At 42.3% G+C, this 13,863-nt stretch overlaps 2 protein-coding genes across 13 annotated transcripts in view; one reads left to right on the forward strand and one right to left on the reverse strand.

Annotated features, from left to right (window-relative positions):
- Pbrm1 (polybromo 1) overlaps positions 1-6,370 on the forward strand; it is a 91,989-nt gene extending 85,619 nt beyond the window's left edge. For all 12 annotated transcript variants that reach the window (XM_055612255.1, XM_055612253.1, XM_055612254.1 and 9 more), the window contains 3 exons: positions 1,774-1,844; positions 1,957-2,173; positions 3,531-6,370. In XM_055612255.1, coding sequence (XP_055468230.1) covers positions 1,774-1,844; positions 1,957-2,173; positions 3,531-3,703 — 461 coding nt within the window. In that variant the 3' untranslated portion in view covers positions 3,704-6,370. The remainder of the gene's footprint in view (positions 1-1,773; positions 1,845-1,956; positions 2,174-3,530) is intronic.
- Positions 6,371-9,604: 3,234 nt separating this feature from the next.
- LOC129680597 (small integral membrane protein 4) lies at positions 9,605-13,023 on the reverse strand. The gene is made up of 2 exons (XM_055612266.1): positions 12,620-13,023; positions 9,605-9,709 (listed from the first exon to the last, which is right to left on the reverse strand). The coding sequence occupies exons 1-2, from the start codon at positions 12,768-12,770 to the stop codon at positions 9,618-9,620; spliced, it is 243 nt and encodes an 80-aa protein (XP_055468241.1). The 5' UTR covers positions 12,771-13,023; the 3' UTR covers positions 9,605-9,617.
- Between the last annotated feature and the right edge of the window lie 840 nt (positions 13,024-13,863).

Below are 13,863 nucleotides of genomic sequence, written 5' to 3' on the forward strand. Positions count from 1 at the left end.
TGTTTAAAGCCAAGTACACACCCCAGTATAGCAGGTGTGTTTTGGTGGGTGTAGGGGCATTGCTCTCCTCTCCTCTTGCCAACAGAGTCTACACTGCATTGGAAGCAAGCACTGCACACCTGGTAATAGTCAGGGAGAGAGGAAGAACTCTTTATAAGCCCATGCACAGCTGATCTGGCTTTAGGCTTTAAGGGGTTCATCTGTTGTCTCAGCTCCCGTTCTCAATGGCTACCTCAGGCATGGTACTATGTAAACAGGATGTGGAAGAGGTTGCTGATTTGTTTGTGCTGCCCTGCACATCTGTGATGCAGCCAGTTTTGGGAGCCTCCAACAGAGTTTGTAGAGTCTAAGGTAGATGAGTGACCTGCAAGAATCAGGGGCCATGGGTTACTAATGTGTTGCTTCAGCAATTTATCTGCCATTACTTCTTTGTGCAGTTCATAAATCACCAGGACACAGTTGTGGTGATTGGGTTGTAATTCCGAGTACTTGGCATATTCCTTCTTTTTAAACAGAAACTTGCTTCACTTTTTTTCTTTCTAACAAATAAGATGCTTTGTATTCCCTGGAAGTGATACATGAGAGCTCTGAACCTTCAAATGACCAATTTCCTGCCTATCAAAACGCTGGCTTTGGGAGAGAGATATATTTAGTTTCTGTATAACCCAGGCTGGCCTCAAATTCACAGCAATCTTCCTGTTTCAGCTTTTCAAGTGCTGGGATTACAAGTGTGAGCTAACATACACAGCAAAACATCAACATGTTTTTAAAAAGACATATTTAGTATATATACACTGTTCTGCTTGCATGTATGCCTACACATCAAAAGAGGGCACCAAATCTCATCATAGACAATCCTGAGCCACCATGTGGTTGCTGGGAATTGAATTCAGGACCTCTGGAAGAGCAACTAGTGCTCTTAACCTCTGAGCCATCTCCAGCCCCAAACGTTAGCATTTTTAAACAGGAACATAAGACTAGGAAGCTAGTTCCTCCTAGTCCCTCTATACATACCTCTAGCCGGACTTTTCATTTTAACGAACAGCTTAAAATGGTTTGGTTGTGGTTTCATTTTAATAAAGTGAGTCTCTCTGCTACTTTTGTTTTGTTATAATAACAAACAGCCCTGAGATTTAAAAAATAATGCCTTAAAGACTAAATAAATTTCAGACATTCGATTGTTAACAACTAGTGCCTGTGAGACTGCAATTTCTGTCAGTTTACTCAATGATTACCAGAGAGAACAGGGCAGGACCATAAAGTCTTTCTCTTTTCCTTTGTCATTTGGAATCTCATCCGCTGAAATGCCTTCTCTCTGCCAACATTAGTGCCTGAGGTAGAACCAACAAAGGAACATTAAGGTAGTGCCTTCAGTCTCCACAAGGTTCAGATACCTGCCCTTGTTTCCTGTCCCAGTACAATAGTTACTGCTGAGCCTGATTGCACAGGCAGAAGAAAGTATTGAAAACATAAGTGTATGCTGACTATATCTCATCCAGGATAACCCTAGAATTTTATGCAGGGTTCAAAACATTCTATGCTGGAATAATTACTGTACCTCTGACTAACGATTGCAATTACTCTGCTTTAAGAAACTAGAAACAAAAGAATATAAATTTCCTAATTAAATTCTGTTTAGGATGCTTAAGGTTCCTTTCCACACTCTAGGGCAAAAGTACATAAGTTGACATTATAAATGGCATCAGCTCTTAACAATTTTTCAGTCAGCAAAACCCAGAGCCTCTAATTGTGGCATTGCATTCTGAATTATAGGTGTGATGAATCAAGGAGTAGCCCCCATGGTAGGGACTCCAGCACCAGGTGGAAGTCCATATGGACAACAGGTGAGCCTTCTAGTTTGATTTTCCTTGGACTCGAGATTTTTAGCCATCTGCCTTCACAGATCACATGCAGGTTATCTTTTTGCCTTAATCATGTGATCCCATGCTCTTTCAGGTAGGAGTTTTGGGACCTCCAGGGCAGCAGGCACCACCTCCATATCCTGGTCCTCATCCAACTGGACCCCCTGTCATACAGCAGCCAACAACACCCATGTTTGTGGCTCCCCCACCAAAGACCCAAAGGCTTCTCCACTCAGAGGCCTACCTGAAATACATTGAAGGACTCAGCGCTGAATCCAATAGCATTAGCAAGTGGGACCAAACTCTGGCAGGTAAGAAGAGTCTTGTTGAAATACATGTTTCTTCCCAGTCCTCACTACCACAGGCTCTTACACAGCATCACTTCTTCTTACACCAGTAAAGTAAAATAAGTTATATATTTCATAGAATAGATTTGGGGTTCTTTGTACATTGATCCAGTGAAAATGTGCCCCAAAATCAAAGCTCAGTCATATCATAATACCATCTTCTCAAATACATTCTAATTTTTTTCAGATATTAGCATTAGAACAGGTGTCATATTTTAAAAACAATAAACTGAAAAGCCTCTTTCTTTAGTCTATCAAGCTATTCATTTAGGTCAGTAGACAATGTATCTACAGTATATAGTGAAATAGTGTTAGCTAGTTTCTGGAAGTGTCTGCTTATTCATTTTAAAAAATAAACATGTGCCTATGTACACATGTTCGAGCTCACTCACATGTGCTTTGGTTGCATGGAGGACAGGGGACACCTTCCAGGATTTGCTTCTCACCTTCCTCCTTACTGAAACAGGCCTCTTATTTATGCTCATGCATTATTTACTATAGGCAAACTGCCCCCTTGAACTTCTGGGCATTTCTCATGTCTCAGACTTCCATCTTGCCTTTAAATTACTAGGGTTCCTGATACCTAGCACCACACCTGCCTTTTTATATGGAATAGGGATGGAACTCTTGGTTTTAGTCATATGTGTACATCTATGCCCTGAGCCATCTCCCTGATCCTGGTTAGATTTGGGGGTTTTGCTGTTGTTTGAGACAGAACTAGCTCTTTTCTGTATCGCAGGCTTTCCTTGAATTAGTCATCCTCCCTCCGCCTCCTAAGAGCTGGGATTACAGGTGTATGCTACCATGCCCACCTCTTACTCATGTCTTTCAAGACTTGATCTTAGGAGTGTTTGCCTGCATGTATATATATATGTACCACATGTGTGCCTGGTCTCCTCCCTCAGAGGCCAGCAAAAGACATCAGAACACCTGGAACTCTAGTTCTGAATGGCCCTGTGGATTCTGGGAACTGAACCCTAGCATCCTGCAAGAGCAGCAAATGCTCTTAGCCAATGAGCCAGTCCTTACTCATTTCCAAATCTAGCTAGGAAGTGTTGTCCCTTTTTAGAATACTAAGCATTTTTTTCCCTTTAGGAGTCTTTCTAACATTGAAAAAACTGTTAATATCAGGGGTGTCTACACTAAAGTGTCATTGTTCAGATAGCAATGTCTAATAAAAGAGATTTGCTATAATTTTTAATTATACCTTTTTATAACTTTAATAAACATTGTTTTGATAAATACATCAACCCTTAAAACTGGAGGTCATTTAATCATCTTAAAATTCTAATGTTTCTCTGTTTACACTTCGAACTTTCAGCGCGAAGACGGGATGTCCATCTGTCGAAAGAGCAAGAGAGCCGCCTACCTTCTCACTGGCTCAAAAGTAAAGGGGCACACACCACCATGGCAGATGCCCTGTGGCGCCTGCGGGATTTAATGCTTCGAGACACTCTCAACATTCGACAAGCATACAACCTAGAAAATGTTTAATCCCATCACTGTGTTTCTTCTATAGAAGCAAAGAGTTATGGAGCGGTAGCCATTTTAGTTACTGGGGGTGGGAGGGAGGAACAAAGGATGATAATTTTTATTGTATTTTACTGTACATCACAAGGCCATTTTTATATAAGGACACTTTTAATAAGCTATTTCAATTTGGTTTTGTTATATTAAGTTGCCTATCAAATATACAAAGTTCTTTTGCATACGTTTCCTTTGTTTAAAACCAGTTTCATAATTGGTTCTATATAGTCATAGTTTTACCTTTACTTGTTAAGGGACTTAACTCATCAAAGGCTTGGGGTTTGGTTTTCTTTTTTAAATATGTATATTATATATATATATATAAACACACATAAAAGAAAAAAGTGTTTACAAATTTTAAGTTGACAATGAAATGTGAAGTTGGTCCTAGTTTACATCTTAGAGGAATGTATATGTTTCACATGCCTAAATATCTGCAGGTTTTCTTACAGGTAAAGCGAAGTGCTTTGAAAGGTCTAGATTATAGCTATGTGACAGATGCGACACATTTGCTGGATTAGCACAGAGGCTTACTATAGAAATCTAAAGTCAATGCTTTGTATGCATCCACAGCTAGTGTAACTGAAGGAAAAAATAACTGTACTGAGTTAGACATTTGTATGGTCAGTGATTTTTTTGCAGAACATGTGCTCAGAACTGTTCTATTTAGTTTTGAAAGGTAAGTTTAAAAGTACTTTGATCTGTTCATGATTCAGTTTATGCCTTCATGTTATATGATTTGAAACTTTACATGTTACCTTGAAAAACATTGAAGAAAGTACTGAAGTATGCATGGAGGTGGTTTACTTTAAGCATAATACTTAACCTAAGAGAGGATAAATGGACACAAGCTGTCTTGCACATAACTGTGCTAGGGTAGACTGCCTACATATACAGATGTTCTAGATTCTATGTTTCCTTGTTATCAGTTGTGGTATTTTGTTTGTTTCAGGGTTGGACTTCTCAACCAGAAATAATACTTTCAAAAATATTTTAAAATTCAGCTTGTGCTTTGGATTATAGGAGAAAGAAATTATACTTTAAGAAAATGTTGACAAAAAAAAAAAAAAAAAAAAAGACTATTACAGATCCCAAACTTGGACTTGGTGACCTTGTCCTTCTTTTCTTAAGACATGGTCCCACTATGTACCCTGGCTGGACTGGAACTTACTGTATAGCCCAGGCTAGTCTCAAACTTGCAGACATCTTCCTGCCTCTTTCTCCCAAGTGCTAGGATTAAAGGCAGGTGTCACAATGCTCAGCAAGCGAAACCCTGTCTTCTCACATGGCCCTGGAACACACATGAGGCAGCGTGCGGTGCTCAAGTGGCAGCAGACAGTTCTCATGGTGGTATGTTTTTGAACCTGCTTTACTCCAATAGGGTGTGGTTGTGTTGTGCTGATGCTGCCACTGTTGTTCATTGAGAATGATTGTTAAAAGACACGCGTTTCCTTTAAAATATAACAAATCAGTACTCGTGTTTAATTGCCATGCTTAATAAATCATGAGAACAAAAGAGAATAGAATGGAAAGGAGTCCCTGGTACCTAATACAGGAGCCCTTGTAACTTAATGCCAATAGTCAACCACTGGATCTCAATTCTCATCAAGTATTTTAAATAATCTTAAATTTAAAAAATGTACTGCAGACTCTGCCAGTACCTTGTTGTTAAACTGAATCAAATAAATCTTTGATTCCTGGTTATTTGGACCATTGACTCATCATGGACTATTTAATGTATTTAAATTCTTTTCTTTTTAGGTACCCTTGAATTACACCAAAGAACCAGAAACTTAATCTTGGTTAGATTATTTAATTCATGCATTCATTTTCTTTTTCTTTTTAAAGGCTTAGATGAAGCTCCTTGGGGAGCCTCCAAAAACCCTTCACTATCAGTGACCAGGGGCACTAGAAGCCAGAGCACTCCTCCTGGCTCCTTTCCAGTGCTTTAGTGCTGTAGGAACCAAGAGCTGGCCCCAGCTTCCCTAAGGCAGTACATCCAGCACAGGGTATCATGTCCCTAAGGCAGGCCCTGATTACCTTAAAAAAAAAAAAAAAAAAAAAAAGGAAAAGAAAAAGAAATTAATTAAAAACATTTAAGATACTATTTATTTTAGAATCATGCTTTGAGAGTATCAGTGATTACTTAGCGTATAATATTTGAGATCAGCCATCTTTAAAAACAGAAAAAGCCTGAACTTAAAAGCAGTACAAGTAAACAATACACTTTCTCATGACTTTTAAGAACTGTAGTAATGTGGCTTAGGAAATATAATGACCTAATTGTTTTCAAAATGTAAGTTCCTATGAAGAATTTTGTTTATATTGAGTTGGGGACCTACAGGTTTAAAAATAGTATGTCGTAAAAGACCTTGGTTTTACTAAATCTGCCTTCCCCTTCTGAGAAGTATCTGAGGGGATAAGGAACATGTGTGTGTAAAATCCCCAAACTGATGTTACAACTTTCAGCTTGAACTTTCATTTCCAGGCCGGATTTAAATTTGGTTTATTCTAATTTCTGTATTATATCATTATCTGAAGTTTAAGTGGTAACTGGTTCTATGCCATGTATGTATCATATGTTTGTTCATCAAAGCTTTTTAATCCAAATAAAAACAAGAGTTTGCAAAGTGATTTGGATTAGCCAGATTTGGTGGTTCTGTTAAAGTTGTGTCAAATGTTTTTAGCAGACTGAAGATTCCTACAAGCCCTGATTTCGTGCTGAAGAGGATAGGGCTGCCAGCTCAAGGAAGAAAGCTCTTCTTGTCAGGGTGGAATTCAGTGTGCAGAGACCCTACTTGCAGTCCGATATGTCCTATGTCCCTCAGGCTGGCAGTCAAATCCAGGGTGGACAAGAAGGTACATTCTCTGTCAAAAAGCAGAGAGCTCATTTTAAAAGTTCAACTGTGACCATTAAGACAAGTGGTTCAGGTGAATCTTTAACATGTTGACAAGTTTGGAATGTGTTATGCTTTTAGAAGAAAATGATGGTAAAATTGGTGAACTGTTTTCTCCTAATACCACTTTGCAAAACCCTGTGGCTCTGTCCTCAGACTGTAGAAACAAATACACAGCCACCTATGCCCGAGAGTGAAGAAGGATCTTTGATACCTAACTTTCCACCCAAGCCCTGCACAAACAAATACTGCTGAGTTTTTGTCATCTATCTTAATTTGAGAGTATGCTAGATCAGCTAACTGAAAGTTCAGTGTGGAATAAATTAACAGACTATCATTTTCCCCTATCTGAGGTACTATGTATTCATGTCTTGGTAGTTGTTTATAAATGTGGTAAGATGCTTTTCTCCTTTACAAGGAGAAAAATTGCTTTGGAAAAACTCCATGGTCCAAGAATGCACTTTTTTTTTTTTTTTTTTTTTTTAGAGGAAACTAAATTGTGAAAAATTAAAAAAAAAAAAAAAAAAAAAAGATTAATGTGATAAAGTAAAACATCAGGGATTTAGATAAGTCTTCCAAAACAGAACTACAAGACAGATAAAAATATCCTTTCTTCTTCATTTACTATATGCCTAATTCTAGGTACTTTCCCCATCAATTCACGTGATAAAGTGAAGCTCCAATGGAAACAAGTTACAATAAAGGGTAAATTTTTATCTATCTGGCCTAGTGGCTCACACCTTTAATCCAGATACTTAGGGGGCTGAGGCAGGAAGATTGCAGGTTCAAGGCCAGCCTGAACAATTTAATAAGACCCTGTCTTAAAAATAAAGGTAAAAGGATAGACATGCTTGTCTAGCATATACAAAGCCCTACTCTCAACTCCAGCACTGCCCCAGTCACAGAAATCATCCTAGAAAATGGGGTTTAATTTAATTTTAGGAAATTGAAAACTTGCACCCTGGAGCTGGAGAGATGGCCCAGAGGTTGAGTGAATGCTTGCTATTCTTTCATGGGACCCAAGTTTGATTCCCAGCACACACTGGGAGACTCACAACTATCTGTAACTCCAACTCCAAGGGGCTCTCTGGCAGGCATGTGCGCATGCACACACGCACATTTTAAAGAACACTTTTTAAAATACTTATACTTGCACATTGGTTAACAAATGAGTTATTAATAGATTCCAAACAAAATCAAGTCGTTTTGCCATTTTTCAAGTTTTTCTTTTAATAAAGATCATAGGGAAGGGATAGAGAAGTGGACAAGCGAAGAAGCTATAGCAGACAAGCTAGCTAATGTTGGTTGTATTACTATTCCTCACAACATGCTGAGTACTCAACCTTTTTTTTTTTTTTTCCCCCAAGACAGGTTTCTCTATGTAGCCTTGGCTGTCCTGGAACTCACTCTGTAAACCAGGCTGTCCTGGAACTCAGAGATCCATACCTGCCTCTGCCTCCCATTAACGGCACAGGCCACGACACTCCACAAATAAAACTTCTGAAACTGAAGTGTAACCACGTAATTGGTCACCAATAGTGAGCTGAACCTGGTGCAGTCTAAATAGTTATGATTCTTTTGTGGAGTTTTTTTGTTTGGTTTGTTGGGTTCTTTTTTAGACTTATTTATTTATTATATATATAATGTTCTGCCTGCATGTACAGCTGAACGCCAGAAGAGGGCACAAGGTCTCATTACAGATGGCTATGAGCCACCATGTGGTTCCTGGGAATTGAACTACAGGACCTCTGGAAGAGCAGCCAGTGCTCTTAACCTCTGAGCCATCTCTCCAGCTAGTTATGATCCTTTTTATACTGAACTGATCCTAACTTTAGCAAACTCAAAATATGAAGAAGTTGCTAGAAGGAAGAAAGAAAAAAAAAAAACTAAAAGACTTTCTAGTTGTATATTTTTCAAGAAAGGGTCTCAGGTAGTCTATCCTAGCCTTAAACTACTGATCTCCTTCCTCCACCTCCACCGAGCCCATTTAGAAGTGTTTGTGGCAGGATAATCAACTTGATGTTAACCCTATGGCCTTTAAACATCAGCTTCTTTCTTCCTATTTTGAAACTTGCTTTTTCTTTACTTACAAAGCTTACAAATTGGAAAAAGGACAGAAATGTGACCTGTGTTGTCACCCTAGTTAAGGTGGTCTTGAAAAGATCTTTTATGGCCATGGTTTCATTGGAATTCCACCAGAAAGAAACAAAGCTGGGGCTAGAGAGAAAGGTTGGTTGTTAAGAACACTTTTCTGCGCTTCCAAGGGACCCAAGCTTGATTCCCAGCATTCACATGAGGTAGTTCACGACCTTCCCAGCTCCAGGGAATCCAATGTTTGTCCTCCACAGGCACCTGTACTCACACGCACATACTGAAATGGATGAAGGCACACACACACATACACATACATGTAATTAAAAATAAATCACAAATAAGCCAGGCTACATTTCAAAACATCTTGGTTGATCTTTGAATAGCTTAAGAAAAGCTTAAGAATGAGACACACTGGGTGAGTTTTAGGAACATACTGTCCAACAGCGACTTGGAATACAGTCAACTAGAGACTGTAGAACTATGAAAAGGCTCTGTAAAGGCTGTTCTTGGGCTAATATACAGTTGCTAAAGGATTAGTATTCAGAATAAAAATTAGTGTGTATGGGTGTTTTGCCTGCATGCACCATCTTTCAGTGTCCACAAAGGCCAGAAGAGGGTGTTGGAGTTACAAATGGTTGTTAGCTGCTGTATGGGTACTGGAATTGAACCCAGGTCCTCTGGAAGAGCAGCCAGTTCTCTTAGCTGCTGAGCGCTCTCTCTCTCTCTCTCTCTCTCTCTCTCTCTCTCTCTCTGTCCTCTTTTAAAGAGTATGATCTTAATGGAGCTAAGCACGCAGAGGCAGGGATTTCCTTGAGTTGAAGACCAGCCTGGGGAAGAATAAGACTGTATGAAAACACAAAATGGCTGAAATCAACACTGAAAATTCATATTTATTTTATTAACGTATGAAGATTTGTCTCTGATGTATCTTCCAGCCTTCTCTGATACTGTCTTTCTGAAGCTTTTCTACGGTAGACATCATCTGTATCAAACAAAAATTTTGCTTAGATTTTTAGGAAACAGGATTTTAAATAACTTATTTTTATTTCACATGCATTGGTGGTTTGCCTGCATGTTTGTGTGTGATGGGGTGTTATCCCCAGGAACCAGAGTTGAACATGGTTATGAGCTGCCATAATGCTAGGGCTTGAACTCAGGTTCTCCTGAAGAGCAGCAGTGCTCTTAACCACTGAGCCATCTCACCAGCCCCACAACTGAGGAATTTTAAAAATAGATTCTGGGGGCTTCCTCAGTGGCAGAGTGCCATCTCCAGCACTGCAACTAGAGATCAGTTTATGTTGAGTCTGAGATGACAGAGTAAATATCCACGTCTCAGAGACATACTCACATCCCCGGATCATGTCCTGACATATCTTTCTGTTCTCAAAGATTTCCCTTGCTCAAGACTCTGCTGCTGCCTGCCTAGGTTTCAAAATCTGAGTAAGGAGGAATGTAATAATTCCTGTTCTCAGCAGCTGTCTTTCCAAACTAATTTTCTGCCCCTATGTAAAAAAAATAAACATCTTCCTTTAAAAAAAAGGAAAAACTCTGTTTCAAGGCTTATTTGACTGTCATCTTCTGTCACTCCGTCACTGGTAACATGATCTGCCAGCTCAGGTTTCCTGCCTCTTCATCTGTGCCTTTTAGATCATCCATATTCTTGCAGGGAAGTGCAGCCCCATTGGCCTCCTCTGTCTGTGGTCACACTTTTCAGTGGAAAGAATTCTGCTCAGACTATAACTGCTTTCCAGTCCTCTAGCTTTCCTGTCCTTGGAGTTTACCACCTTCCTCTGGCCCACTGGCCTGCCAAACCAGCTGAAGCTCCTTCACATTCTACTCCCGAACCTAACTACTTGACAGCCCTCTAAAACCCCAACCAGATTGTTCCAACTCAACTGCCTCACTTATCAATTCATGCTGCTTGAGGCACCTCTTAACTGACTCCATTAACAAGGCTGAAAGCAGTTTCCTCAGCTCCCAAAGACTAAGAACATTCCCTTCAACAAAGAAAGACCACTGTAAAGAAATCTTTTTAAGGTTGCTCCCACTGGGCACTGGTACTTCTGAAGATGCAGTCTCCCTTCCCCCACACACTTTTCTCAGAAAACTGAATTCAGGAATTCCTGCATGCCAAAACAAGTGCTGTACCCAGTGAGTTAAAGCCTCAGGTCCAGCCTCGCCCTTTCACATCAGCGTTTGCACATCAGTCTCTCAGGGCAGGTGGTTACCTTCCCCTTCACAGTCACATTTCCTCATCTCCTGTCATCAAGAATTCTTCCTGGTGTTCCTTCAAGCCCCTCCAAGTCACCTTAAACATGTTGGAGTCTGACACTTCAATCACAGTTGAGCTGAATCACAGTCTAGTCTGGCCCAAACTTTCTCTTGAACTTGAGGTCTCATCATATCCTAAATGGCACACATGCTCACCTGCCTATGTTCTACACCTCCAGTGGAAGTACAGCGTTGCCCTTGTGTTCCTTGAAAAGCGTTCATGTCCCATCTCTTCTTACCAGACTCTTAGCAGCACTCTTATCTAGGCTGTCTCAGCTCCACCCCCTTGTTGGCATTCCCTTTGCCTGGTGGACTAGCCATCACCTCAAATCTGGCCGACCATACACTGCCTGTGTTTCTATCCATGTCTCCAGAATGGGCCTCTTTAATCATTACGATATACTCTTACTGTCCAGTTCTTTCATAGTCCTACCCAGGTAGCCCTCTATCCATGTCACCATTCTTGCAGAGGGAAGTGCAGCCCCGTTGGCCTCCTCTGTCTGTGGTCACACTTTTCAGTGGAAAGAATTCTGCTCAGACTACAACTGCTTTCCAGTCCTCTAGCTTTCCTGTCCTTGGAGTTTACCACCTTCCATCTGCTACAGTCCCTCAAACAGCATTCACAGAAGCCTCCAGGCTTCTCTAACCACTGCCATGAAGTCAGATCCATTGATCTTCCCCCTTACCTGGCTGACAGTCCTAAATGCCTGTCTTTCCCCAGAAGCCTTCCACACACCATCTGATCCAATGAAGTGCCCATCCAGGATTCTTGAACTACTCATACCCCTCATGGAACGCTTCATGTTGAGTGGTAGGAATGGAGCTCCGCTTATGGGAGGCAAGTACTCTACCACAAGCTACACCCAGCCTTATTCCCATAAGCTCTTCTGAAATGGAGGCCCCTTTGTTTTGTTCGCTAGGTGCTCCCAGGGATGGTCATTAACCACTGAGTGGGGGCCCGTTCCTGTAATCCCAGAGGATGGCTGCAAGTTTCAAGACTCAAAGCCAGAATGGACGAACATAGTCAGGCCCCGTATCAAAGTGCAATAACAAAATTTTCTCAAGCGATAAAGTTATGTGAGAGACAAAACTAAGGGTCCAAAGGTTGGGAGGAGGCCTGGAGGAAACTGACCATTCCAGAGGCAGTCCTCAGAAATGCCTTTCCCCACACAGTTCTAGGCCAAAGATATAGCCTAATAACTACCTGTAACGGGTGGTAATTAGCTAGGACAGGCAGGCTAGCGTCTGAGTTTGGCCTATCGATCTCCAAGGGCAGGGGATTTAACCGCAATTTCTGAGTCCTCAGGACTGGTCCCTCTACCAAAAGTGAGCAATCCTGTTCCTTAGGCCGACGTCACCACCCAGGCCAAGGACAGGCAACAAAGGACTACAGTCTGAGTGGAGGCACGTGCCCTCTTAAAGTGCCGGGAGAGAAGGAGGGCTGGATGCCAACGCGAGCAAAATACAAGAGCCCGAGGGCATCCAGCCCGAGCTGCAGAACGGCCAAATGAGTAACTCTTGTCCTTCGGCCTAAAAAAGCAGTTCTGCAAATGAGTGGAATCGGCGGCTTGTAGTTGCATACCCACAGGAGAAACGGAGGCTGCTGCTGCACCCTACTTACAGAAGGTCTCCTGGCCTACGCGCACTTTAATCATGATCCACTCCATCGTTCCTCCCAGGACGAAAAAGAAGGGCAGGAACCTGTAGACGCCGAATCGCTGCTTCCCGGGCACTCGCTGCAGAGCTCTCCTCACCTGGGCCTTGAAGGACATGACCGAGGCCTCCAAGTCGGGGTGAGGGCGGAAGCAGGCGGACTGGTAGTCCTGAAAGCAGTGCAAGCAGGCCCGCAGGCCCGGGTGCGCGCCGCCGACTGGGCGGCCAGTGCCCGGGGCAGCGCCACAGTCCGGCCGCGAGAGTGGGGTCGCGGAAGCTGACAGAGCACAATCAGCTCCACCAATCAGAGTGTGGCGGGACGCTCAGACCCTCCAATCTGAATGTTGTTTGGGCGCGCGTGCTCTGTGAGGCTGAGCCGGCCTGAAGAACCCCGCGCAGGCGCCTAGATTCTGGAGGCGGAGCAACTTCAGGGGGCGGAGTCTCAACGTGGCGTGGCGGACCCCGCCCTCGACCTGTCCTCGGCTTGCTGGGGCTGGGAGCTGATTGCCGCGCCCCCTACTCTGCCATCGCCATCTTTTTTGTAATGCCCCGACCGAGGTGACGACCCTTTGTGAAGGAAATAAACTAAAATGGCGTTACGTGACACTCTATTTCTGGGATTTGACCAGTTGGTCTAAAATAACAAAATTGTATATGAACTTTGAAAACTAAACTTTATCATTATCACAACAAAAAGCATAACTGGCCATGACTACCCTAAAAATAATAAATATGATAAATGGGAAATTACCATTTTTCAGGCACTTGTGGGTGCCTGAGTGCACCCACAACCCGATAGTTTCAGAAGAAGACCATGTCAAAGAGTGTGACTTCGTTGTCAAACCACATCCCTATCTGCACCCTGTAAAACAGCCTTTCTGTGATGCTGTGAGGACAGACAATCTAAGAGAATTAAGTGATTGCGGGATCCAGGAGAAGGTCATAAGCAGACTGGGAGCATAGCAGACTGGCCGCAGCCTGCCTTGTACCTCCTGTGTACCGATCCTGGAGCGCAGGCCAAGAAGCCACACACAGCGAACCCCTGGCACTTGTCCCCATTTCTCTTGGTTCTGAGGACTGGTACAGGTAGAGTGTCCATCCACTTGGAAGAGATTCACATGTGGCCAGGTCTCCACAGGCCACTTAGGTCATTGGGCCTGCAAGCGTTCAGCCACCCGTGAGCTTCCCTTTTTGGGATCCATGACTACCAGT

The sequence above is a fragment of the Psammomys obesus genome, unplaced genomic scaffold (genome assembly GCF_907164565.1).
Source record: "Psammomys obesus unplaced genomic scaffold, mPsaObe1.curated_primary_1811, whole genome shotgun sequence".
NCBI lineage: Eukaryota > Metazoa > Chordata > Mammalia > Rodentia > Muridae > Psammomys > Psammomys obesus.